The 10,850-nt window shown below is 56.6% G+C and overlaps 1 protein-coding gene across 5 annotated transcripts; it reads left to right on the top strand.

Annotated features, from left to right (window-relative positions):
- The first annotated feature begins 24 nt into the window (after positions 1-24).
- Positions 25-8,926, top strand: DCAKD (dephospho-CoA kinase domain containing). Of its 5 annotated transcripts, none has more exons than XM_054000177.1 (6): positions 127-211; positions 336-389; positions 3,294-3,411; positions 5,330-5,533; positions 7,345-7,432; positions 7,877-8,926. In XM_054000177.1, the coding sequence occupies exons 3-6, from the start codon at positions 3,300-3,302 to the stop codon at positions 8,160-8,162; spliced, it is 690 nt and encodes a 229-aa protein (XP_053856152.1). In that variant the 5' UTR covers positions 127-211; positions 336-389; positions 3,294-3,299; the 3' UTR covers positions 8,163-8,926. The 5 variants fall into 5 exon arrangements, with proteins under 5 accessions (XP_053856149.1, XP_053856152.1, XP_053856151.1 ...); XM_054000176.1 differs by having other exon boundaries at positions 7,874-8,926; XM_054000174.1 differs by lacking the exon at positions 336-389 and having other exon boundaries at positions 25-211; positions 7,874-8,926.
- The last annotated feature ends 1,924 nt before the right edge of the window (positions 8,927-10,850 follow it).

Genomic DNA, 10,850 nt, shown 5'->3' with positions numbered 1-10,850 from the left:
CGTGGATGCCCCGGCGGACGGAGAGCCGCGGCCCGTCCCCCCGCTCGCCCCTTCCCCGCCGAGGCCGCTGTGCTCGTGTCTCCGCCCGTTTCCTGCTTGAGGGATGGGTCGAGTCTAATGAGCGGCGCCGATTGGCTGGGAGAGACGCCCCCGCTTCCCGCCAGCCAATAGGCGCGCGGGACACTGCGGCGCGTGTGAAGCCGGGCGGAGGGTGAGTGGTGAGGGCGGGGGCCATGGTGGCCCCGGCGCCCCGCGGGGTCGGTCACGGTGTTTGTGGCGGCGGCTCTTTCCCCGCCAGTTAACGATGTGTTGGTGATTCTTCCCTTTGGCTGCAGCCTCCTCGAGCCAAACACCAGCGCTCTCAGCCCCAGCAGAGAGGAGGAGGCCGGGTGAGGATGGTGCTGGAGGACACGGTGCAGCCTCATCCCCAGTCCCTGTGCTTGCCGGATGGATGGATTGAGGCTGGCAGCTTCTGCTGTGCTCAAAACCCCCAGGAATTGGGACACGGGGAATTTTTGGGCACTTAATTCTTTGAAAAACGTTTCCTCAGTGCCTTGGGTGCATCTCCCCATTCCTCACTGCAGGAACAGCTCACCGAGTTTTCCAGCCTGACCAGCCTCTGTGGCTCGTGTTCTGGTTTTTTTCCCCATGTCTGGTTTAGTTGGAACAGGCCAAATATATCCCCCAAAACTGATGTATTTTGGGGAAAACTGGTTTTGGCTCCTGCCAGTAACATCTGCAGGAGCGGGCTGCCCTCTCCCCTCGTGTGCAGTTCAAACCAGAGCTTGTTAAATATTGATGTCTGAGATCTGTGCAGGCCCTTGGACAGCACAAGTGTTCAGATCCCCGGCTGGCCCTGGTTTCCAGGATAACCCTTCCAAGGGCTGCTTTCCCCCTGCAGTAATTCCTGTGGTGGAGGCATGCGAAGGAGGGACAGAAATAGCAGGGTTTTGGGAGCAAGTCCCAGCTGAGGCTGGAGGCCAGAATGCTGGGCTTACTGCAGTTAAAGCCCCGTGTTTACAAGGGCAGGAGAATTTTCAGTGTATTTTTACAAAGTGTATTTATTTCAGTGTATTTTTACAAAGCCTCCACTGCCATGATCCAGCTCCTGGTGCAGTGTTGCCCCTCACATGCTGCAGCAGTGGGAGTATAAAGTCCTGCTGGGAGGGCAAGATTTTAACCTGCTGGGGTAAACAAACAGCCCCTCTGTCACTCCAAGCCCCCTGTAACACCAGGGAGGCTCCCTGTGGGGGCCAGGTCCTGCTGTTTGCTGTACATCAGCCTCCCCAGTCCCTGCTGTTTGCTGTTAGTATTTTGGCCCTCTCTGATTCCTGTTGGGTCCCCCCTTGTTGCTGCTGGAGCTGTCCCCATCTGTTGTCCTGGTGTCTGGAAAAGGGAAGGAGCACGTGCTGCTGCTGCCTGAGCTGCTGCTTCTGCTCCAGCTCTGCCCCTTCCCTGTGCTGAGCTGCCTCCAGCTGCCACAGGACTTGCCCACCCCCTCCTCCCCCCCTAACTGTGGGTTTGGGTCCTGTTTGTAGGACAGAATTGTGACTGAAGTGTCTTTTTTGTTGTTGTTTTCTGGCCAAAGGGTCGCAGTGCTGTGATTTCAGCCATCCTCAGCCCTCCTGCAGCCCCGTGTGCCCACCTGCCACTCTCAGGGGACACTGTTCCTGGTTCCTTTATGTGCAGAGTTTTTGGGGGGCTGGTGATGGCTGGAGGGGGGGTGGAGACCACAGCCAGGCTAGGCAGAGCGACGGTGACAGAGATTGTTGGGGTTGGGCTACCAGGAGGCAGCAGGATCTGGGCAAGGCAAAGCCTGTGGCTCCTGGCCAAAGGTGATGGAGCCAATTCCTTCTCAGCTGTAACAGCCACAGGCTGGGCTGTGGGAGGTTCAGCCCCTCACCCGTGGTGCCACCCCGGATGAGGTGACAGCAAAGTCAGAGCTGCTGTCCTTGGGGGTTTGCACGACTCAGCTGCTCCGGGCTGGGCTGCAGGAGGGACACTGCAGTTGCATCCAGCCTGCTGGGGCTGTTGGATTTTTGAGATGCAGATACTCATAGTCCCCTCAGCTCTCCAGAGCTGCCTCTCTGAGGCTGAATCTTTTGGTTCTGAGAGCACACAAGCAGGATTTAGAGGATTGCAGGGTCTGTGCAGGAGCTGTGGGAGCAGTGTTAGCAGCCCCCTCCCGGCCTCGAGGCCAAGGGCAAGCACAGATCTGTGCTCAGGGCTGTGTTTGACAGCTCACAGACAGCAGTTTGCTACTCAGAGCTGTGAGTTCCCTGTCCTTAGGGCTGCCAGTGGTGTGGGAATGGGATTCACTGAGTGCCTTGTGGGCTCTGGTGGTGTCAGAGGTGGCTGAGCTCCAATACCTGGCTGCAGGGATTGAGCAGGGCTCTCCCTCTTGGGCCTCGTGTGTCCCAGTCCTGGCTCAGACATTGAATTCTGCCCTTTTTCACTGCTCCTGGGTCACGCTCAACAACCCTGCCAGAAATTTCCTGATTTCTCTGAGCAGGTCCAGAGGAGGCCATGGAGATGCATCAAGGGCTGGAGCCCCTCTGCTCTGGATCCAGGCTGAGAGAGCTGGGGGGGGTTCACCTGGAGAAGAGAAGGATCCAAGGAGACCTCAGAGCCCCTTCCAGTGCCTAAAGGGGCTCCAAGAGGACTTTGGACAAGGGCCTGGAGTGACAGGACAAGGGGAAATGGCTTCCCACTGCCAGATGGAATATTGGGAAGGAATTCCTCCCTGTGAGGGTGGGCAGGCCCTGGCACAGAGTCCCCAGAGCAGCTGTGGCTGCCCCATCCCTGGAAGTGTCCAAGGCCAGGTCAGACGGGGCTTGGAGCAGCCTGGGACAGTGGGAGGTGTCCCTGCCCATGGCAAAGGTGGAGTTGGATGGGCTTTAAGGTTTCTTCCAATCCAAACAATTCCATGATTCCATGGCTCGGGGGGCTGTAGATGGGACTCTGGTTTGATGAGTAGAGATGCTAAAGGGGAACGAGTTGCTGGAGCTGCAGATAAACCAGCTGGAGGAACTTAGGGCTGGCTCAAGTGGCACGTCCAGGCTTAGAGGGGGAGGTCCAGAGAAGCACTGTCTAATCCAACACTGTCCTCCAGCCTGTGCAACACCCAGCTCAGAGGGTGCCAAAATCCTGCTGATGTCTCAGTGACACCCTGAGAAAGTAGGAAAATGAGCTTTGAATGAAGTTGCCTGTTTGGGACTAAATATTTGATGTGCTCAGCATGAAAAGAATGGCCTGTCCTGGCATGTTTTCCAGCTCTTCTCTTTCCCTTGCAGAGCACGATGTTCCTGGTGGGACTCTCGGGTGGGATCGCATCTGGGAAGAGCACGGTGGTGGCCGTGCTGCGGGAGCTGGGCTGTGCCGTGATCGATGCCGATGTTATTGCCAGGCAGGGTGAGTTTTCCGGAGCTGCTCCTGCTCCCTGAGGTTCCCCTGACAACCGGGATCGCTGCCGGGAGGCGCTGACGGCAGAGGGTGCTCTGGGTACATCCGAGAAGGGTTTCCCTCCCGCTCCCGAGTCCGCGGCTGCGCTGCCCTGGGGGGAATTGGAGCCGGGATATATTTTTAATTAAAAAAAAAAAAAAAAAAAAAAAAAAAAAAAAAAAAAGAAGATCATGACCTAATAAACACCGTGGGGAATACTCTGAGTTTCCATCCCCTGGCGTGTGATGCTTCCCAGCTTTGAAAGCCAACTCTGGGCAAAAATAAATGTGGTTGCCTGTAAAGTAGGATCCCTTGGCTAGTCCAACATGCCCCCTGAGCCCCAGGACACCCATCCTGTCCCTCAGTTATGTTCGTGGCTAAAAGAGAATGTCCCTCTGTGCTGGATGTTGTTTTTTCTGGTGATACTGACAGATCAGACCACAAAATAAATGTGCTAAAAAACAAAAACAAAAAAAAAATTATTGGGTTGGAGAAAAACCCCAGAATCCCAGATCTGTTGATTCAGTAGGACCAGAGCAGACCTTGTTTTCCCTGATTACCTGTGAGATGTTAATCCCTTACCCCACCAGGATAACCAGGAGAGCAGAGGTTGCCCAGAGCATCTGTGGCTGCCCCATCCCTGGAAGTGTCCAAGGCCAGGCTGGATGGGGCTTGGAGCAACCTGGGATAGTAGAAGGTGTCCCTGCCCATGGCAGGGGGTGGGACTGGGTGAGCTTTCCCCCCAAACCAGTCTGGGTTTCTGAGGGCTGTAGATCCTGCATGCAGCAGGTTTAGGTTCTGCTGCTGAGTAATGGTGCAATGGTGTCATTTGGAAGTGCCTGAGCTTTTCTGTTTGGTGAAGAACTTACTGTGTAGCCACTCAAAGCTGTGATGCTTTAACATTTTATTGCACTGTAATTCCCCTGGAGGTACAGGAAATTTGCTGGAGGTGCTAAAAGCCCTCAGAGACGGTAGGAAAACACTACAGATACTCTGTGAAAAGTTTTCTGCCAATCACTTTATTTTACACCAATTCCTTTTTTATATGTGTTTGTTTACTATATAGATTTCACCCATCCTGAAGCTGCCTCCATGTGATATTCCATGGCAGAAAAAAATTGGTCTTAAAGACTTTTATGAGGTTGGCCTGAGGTTACAACCTGTGGCAATGTTCCTGGATTTGGGAGAGATGATTATCTGCGGTCTGTCCTTCGCTGTGGTTACCCTCAGCTGGAGCTTAATTATGGTTTTATTGCTTCATCCCTTTTGTTGGTGGCTTTAAAAGTTATACACTCCTGTAACATCAGAGCCCCTGCAAGGGCTGATTGGGGATTGAGCTTTTAGAAGGTTTTTCTGTTCATTTTCCTGAAGAATTTAGTGACTGATGTGAAAGACAGTAAAAAAACCCACCTCAGCAGCATCCAGAGCCAAGTTACAGCAGTGAGTATCCACATAGTGCTGAAGTTTTCAGCTGGTCCTGGTTCCTTTAGGATCTCCCTGCTCGATCCCTGGTGGGAATTGGCTCAGGCCAGCTGCTCCCCCAGCCTTGGCGTGTGGCCATCACCGTGTCCTCCTGCCCGCCCTGCTGACTGGTCACCCTGCGCGGCAGCACGTGCCAGAAGGGTTGTGGTGCTGAATTAATGTCTGCAGGACTTCGATCTTCCAGGTGTCAGCCCTCAAAGGGACCTTGGGCTGGCAGGGCTGTTCTGGCAGGAGCTGCTGGGCTGTGCAGATGTGCCAGGACAGATGTGCTGGAGGCAGATGTGCAGCCACAGGGAGCATCAGCTCTGTTAGTGAATGAGCAAACACCGTCTGAGGGCGATTGCTGATGCAAACACTGACTGTGCTGTAAAACTGGCTCTCACCCCCAGCTGTTTGATGTTCTCAGTGGTGCAGCCCCACTCCAAGGCCCATCAGCAGATCCTGCAGCACTTTGGCACCGAGATCCTCCTGGAGAACGGCGAGATAAATCGCGAGGCTCTCGGAAGCATTATCTTCTCCCAGCCAGAGAAACGGCGGCTGCTGAACTCCATCACCCACCCTGAGATCCTGAAGGAGATGCTGAAGCAGGTCCTGAAGTACTTTGTACTTGGTAAGAGGCCTTGTCCAGCCTGCCAGGACTCCTTCTTGGGCAGGAGCCATCCCTGCTCCCCCTGCCTTTGGTTTGAATGTGGGGAGAGGGACAGGGATGACAGAGATAGGGAAGGGACATTGAGTGACAGCCTTTGTGCTCTGCCTGCAGTGGCCTTTGGTGTCAGTGTTTGGAGGATTCATTCCTGATTCACTCCTGCCTTTCACTGCTGCCCTTCACCACTTTCCTCTGTGGTTTAAAGTGTATCTGTAGGGCCTGGGAGCAGCTTTGCCGAGATTACCCACCGGATAATGCCACACTCCTGAAACAGTCAAATATCCCTCCCTGCCCCCAGCCTGCTCCAGCTTCACTGCAAGCTGTGGAGCCCTTTGAGTGTCGATAAGGTGAGGAATGGGCTGACAGCTGTGGCTTCCAAAGTCCCGCGTTCCCCCTGATAAATGGAACAAATGCAGCTGTCAGGCTGGGCTGGGGAAATGCCAGATAAGATCGCCAGCTGTTCCGGAGGTCTCCGTGTAGACAGACGGATGCCTTAATAGAGTCGGTCTGGATTCGTGGTGCTTATCAGAGCTGAGCCCTGTGAGAGCTGAACAGGCCGGGGCACCACGGGGCCAAGCTCTGCTGCGGGGTGAGGAGGAGGAAGCACAAAGGAAGCAACTGGCAGGAATGCCAGGAGCCAGACATGGAGTCTTGAACTCGGGGCTGCAGGCTGAGGAGGCGGATGCTGTCCTGGCCCTCGGCGAGAGCGCTGTGTGGCTTCAGCAGGCTGCTTTGTCCTCATTAGTCAGGATTTAATGATTTGGGATAGCTGGATGTTGTCTCTGAGGATCGCTGTGTAAGGAAAGCTCTGATCGATCAAATCAGAGGGCAGCAAGAAGCTTCTCAGGGCAGAATGGTGGATGCTGGTGGAATGGTATCTCCTTGGATGATGATGTCTTTGTCAAGACTTTACTTGCTGTGGGCAACTCGGTTTTAGGGGGCTTATAAAGAGGGGACATCAACAAAACCTGAGATGTCCCCATGACTGGGAGACACACAGGAGAGTGAAGTCTTGAGTTAGAGCTTTGCCCTCCCCTCACCCTCTCCTCCAGACTCAGCAGGGCGTTTCTCACCTCCCCAAACACTGGCCAAGGGCAGAGGCATGGAGAGAACTGGGGGACAGTGATTGACTGTAAGAAGCTCTGCTCCCTGTGGTGTCAGAGGTTTTAAACTCAGCCAGTTTTGGTGAGAGTTCAGCCCTTGGCCTGTGCCTTGAGGCTCCCCCCCACATTTGAGTGTCACAGCTGCAGGAGGTCTGCAGGGATTTCCTTGCTCCCCTTGGAAAAATGGAGCTGTTTAGCCAAAGGTTTTCATAAAGGAAGGAAAGCTGAGCTGGGAAATGTTGGCTCAGATGGCTGCAGCCTGGTGAAGTCTTGGACAAGGGAAGGAGTGGAGAGCAGATCCTGCTATAGGCACTGCTTCCCGGGAGAGGCCAGTACAGTGTACAGCTGCTGCTCTTGCCAGCCAGGCACTGCTGCTCTCATTTCAGCTCCTCTTTTCAGCTCCTCATTATATTTCTGCAGTTTCACCTTTGGTCTGAAGCAGCCAGGTTAGGGTTGATTTTTTTTTTCCCTCTGGAAACTTGGAATGAAACCATTTCCTCCCTATGAGAGGGAGGAGGGCCAGCAGGCTCTGCTCTGCTTGGCTGTGATCGTGGAGCTGTAGAGCTCCTGCTTGCTTTGCTTTTCCTGGCCATGGTGTGTGTGCAGCATGAAGGATTTGGGAATGGGGGTTAACACTGTTCCCTTTTTTGGGGAATGTTGCCATTTCCACAGGCTACCGCTATGTGATCCTCGACATACCTCTGCTCTTCGAGACCCGTGGATTGACCAGGTTTATGAAATACACGGTGCTGGTTTATTGGTAAGTGCTCTGGGAACCATGAGGACAGGGACAAAGCCACCTCTCTCAGAGGGGACCATCATGTGCCTCCACTCTGGTGAAGGTTCAGCCTCAGCCCTGGTGCAAAGCCCATTGAGAGAAGCAATACCTCCCTTTATAGTTCCTGAGCTTTCCCTGGAACCATCCTAGAGGGGAATTCACTGCCTTTGGGCCCTCCACAACCCATACTCTATCAGGGCAGGATCTGGGGCACTGTTACAGGCTGTGTGAATGCTGAGAACGGCCCAGGCAGTGGTGGCTCTGCTGATCCAAGTGCAAGCTGACTGTGTCAGAAAGGACACAGTCATTGTGAGAGGGGGCACCTCTCTCATTCCCACTTTATCCCAGTGATTCCCCCTGGTGCCCGAGGAAGGCAGATCCCCGTTCTCTCCCACCCCCAGCTCAGCGCTGTGCTCTGCCCAGCAGTGACCCCCCGACACAGCTGGCGCGGCTGATGAAGAGGAGCGGCTTGGGCGCAGCCGAGGCCGAAGCTCGGATCAGCTCCCAGCTGCCCCTGGAGGAGAAGCGCAGGTGGGCGACCCACGTCATCGACAACTCCGGGGACTGGGAGAGCACGCGGCGGCAGGTCCTGCAGCTGCACACCCGCCTCGAGGATTCCCTGGATTTCCTCTGGGCACGGCTGGCGGTGGGCACGGCTGTTGCCGGGCTCGGAGGGCTGGTGTTCCTCCTCATCCGGCATTTCATCTCTTAATTCACCTTTCCTCTTAGTCAGGGAAGGGGCCTGAATTTCCCTGTTTGAAAAGGGCAGTGAAAGGCCACCTCTGTTAATGAGCTTTGCCAGCTGAATGCAGACAGCGGCATGAGGTGTCTCCTTGCACACTTCCCAAGGTGAACGCAGCCAGAGGTTTTTTCAGGCACATTCTCCCTGCTCAGGTTCTCACCCACCAGCCGTGCCTGTGGGATGACACCCTTGTCCCCAGTAGGTCTCTATTGTGGGACTTCAGTGAGCTGAGGCACTTTAATCTGGGACGATCTCACTTTAATCGGGTACAATCTCACTTTCATGTCTTCCAGGACAATCTTCTCAATACGGCTGGGTGACTTGTCAAGCCCTGTTATTGCCTCCAGTGTCTCTTGGGTGATTCCTCATAGCTCCTAATCCAAATTTATATTTGGGATTTTCCCTCTTTCATGTTGATTTAATGGAAACTTGTTAAATCAGCAAGGGGGAGGACAGTACCTTGTTTACATGGATTGGGCGTTCAGCTAGCTGCTCCTCCCCCCTGCCCTCTGCTTCTGTGTCCATCACTTGTGGGTCACCCTTGGCTTTGGATCCAAGGCTCTGATCCACCCTGGATTAGGCTGAGATCTGGGCTCTGCCTCATTCAAACTCATTTCCTGCTGTTTGAGCTTCCTTTGGCAGCAGTTTCCCGGTGGGAGAGCTGAGCCTGGGCGAGGCGGGTGCTGGCTCTTCACTTTTGTTTTAATAAAACACTGAACAGCAGCTGCTCCGCATCCCGCGCTGCTCCCAGGCTGTTCCTATGCCGGGGCACGGCTGCGCTCTGTAAAGTTCAGCGCACGCAGGAAGAGCTGCCGGACGCTCCTGCTTTTCCCAGTAAACATCCCTGAGCTGCTCCAGGAGCTGCTTGGAGCATCAGCCCTGCCACGGCCTTCCTTGGGGGGGCCGAGGCTCAGTGTTGGCTCTGGGCACCCCACGGGATGGGTCTGGCTTGCAGGGATGTGATCCTGGACCTGTGGTTCTCTGTGGCCAGCATGTTCCCTCTGGGGTACCCCTGTCCCCACTGCTTGTCCCCACACTTTGAGAAAGGTGGGTGCTGCCAGCCCCTGGCCACTTCCCTGCACATGGTGATCCCTGGGATCCTCCAGGGTGTTCCCACCCTCCTGCCTGGCCTTGGGCCTGTGAGGCAATGTCCTGCCACCCCCTGTGCCATCCTTTAGGCACAGATGCCTTCCCAGGGTGTCCCCAGCCAGCACGTGCCCCTTTTTTTGGGACAGGCACTCTTTCACCTCCATCCTCGCCTGAGCCCCAGTGTGCACCCGCAGGTCCTGTGTCTCGCCCACCTGGAGAGACCTGGTGGTGCCTGTGCAGCCCCAGGGAGCCTCCCTGGGCTGGAGTGCCCACCTGGCTACCCCGACTCTTACAGCTGTACTCGAGTCCTGACCCCTCTGTGCTCTTAAATGCTCCGTAATTGTGCAGTGCCACTGGAGTCCGTCGCAGCCAGCCATAAATCAGGGCCGGAGCGGGATTTCTCGGCCGAGATAAGAGCCAGTCCCGCCTCCCTCCCGCCCGCCTCCGCGATAAATGGGGCCCGGGGTGGAAGGATGGAGCGAGACGGGGCGTAATCGCATTTAGCGCTTCGCTCCCGCCCGGCTGACGTTGGCCTGCCGCTAACGAGTTTAGCGGGGCCGAGGGAGCGAGCAGATCTGGGGGCATGGTGAGGCACAGGGCTGCCCACGGCACTGGCACGGCCGGGGGAGCCTGCTGTGGGCTGAGCCCCCTGCGTGGGCTGCGGGCCCAGGCGTTGGCACCCACGGGGGAAGGGCTCTGGAGCTTGGATACGGAGTTGTGTCCATGGGAGCTGCATGGTGCCCATCCGTGGAGCGGCCCCAGGATTGCCTCAGCACCACCAGTCCCACTCCTGCCCATCGCACACCCCAGCCAAACCCCCTCGGGGACAAGCCCATGGCCACCTGTGGCCATGGCAGTGGCCGTGTGGCCAAGCCTCAGCCATCCCCTGTCGGTGGCAGATGGCTCAGCTCCCTCGCCCGGGTGGTATCGGCGATCAGTGGCCATGGAGGGGGCCTGGAGGACTCCCTGGCTGAGCCCCTGCGCTCGTGGCACAGGTTCTGCCCCCTGAGCGGGCTCCACATGGGCTCCCAAGGCCCGTGGGTGCTGATGGAGGATCGCGGGTGCTGCACCCCGGCCCCAGCCCAGGCACAGTCCCTGCGTGCTGGGGCCGCCCCAGCTCGCCGCACTCCCCGCCATCGATCGCGGAGCAGCCGCCACCGCCACCGCGGGCCCGCGCCCACCGGGGCCGCTCGAGCAGAGCCGGCCCCGCGCCGCGAAGCCAAATATTTGACTGTGCAAATTGGCGGCCGGATCGATGCTGCTGCGGCTGGCGGGGGGGCTTGTGACAGTCGGACCCTCCTCCTGCTGCACCCCTGCTCCTGCACCCCCTTCCGAGCCGGAGCAGCCCTACCTGGAACACTTCCTTCCACAGTGCACCCCCTTCCTAGGGCACCCCTTCTCCCCTGCACCCCTTCCTCGGAACATCCCCTTCCCCACTCCTGAAACCTCCCCTTCTTGGAGCTCCACCTCCTTCACAGAGCACCCCCTCCCTGGGGTAACCCCTTCCTCAGAGCACCCCTTCCCTGCTGTACCCCATTCCTGGAGCCCCCCTTCCTTGGCGCACCCACC

This window comes from Vidua macroura, chromosome 27 (assembly GCF_024509145.1).
Source record: "Vidua macroura isolate BioBank_ID:100142 chromosome 27, ASM2450914v1, whole genome shotgun sequence".
NCBI classification, from domain to species: domain Eukaryota; kingdom Metazoa; phylum Chordata; class Aves; order Passeriformes; family Viduidae; genus Vidua; species Vidua macroura.
Note: the sequence above shows the minus strand (reverse complement) of the source record. Positions and strands in the feature narration are given on the sequence as shown.

What these genes read in the sequence shown, in the direction of transcription:
- DCAKD (XM_054000174.1), top strand. Translation starts at nt 3,300, where the DNA reads ATGTTCCTGGTGGGACTCTCGGGTGGGATCGCATCTGGGAAGAGCACG. An exon ending in CGATGTTATTGCCAGGCAGG is followed by an intron (nt 3,412 to 5,329) that starts GTGAGTTTTCCG and finishes TGATGTTCTCAG; the next exon opens with TGGTGCAGCCCCACTCCAAG. An exon ending in TACACGGTGCTGGTTTATTG is followed by an intron (nt 7,433 to 7,873) that starts GTAAGTGCTCTG and finishes TGCTCTGCCCAG; the next exon opens with CAGTGACCCCCCGACACAGC.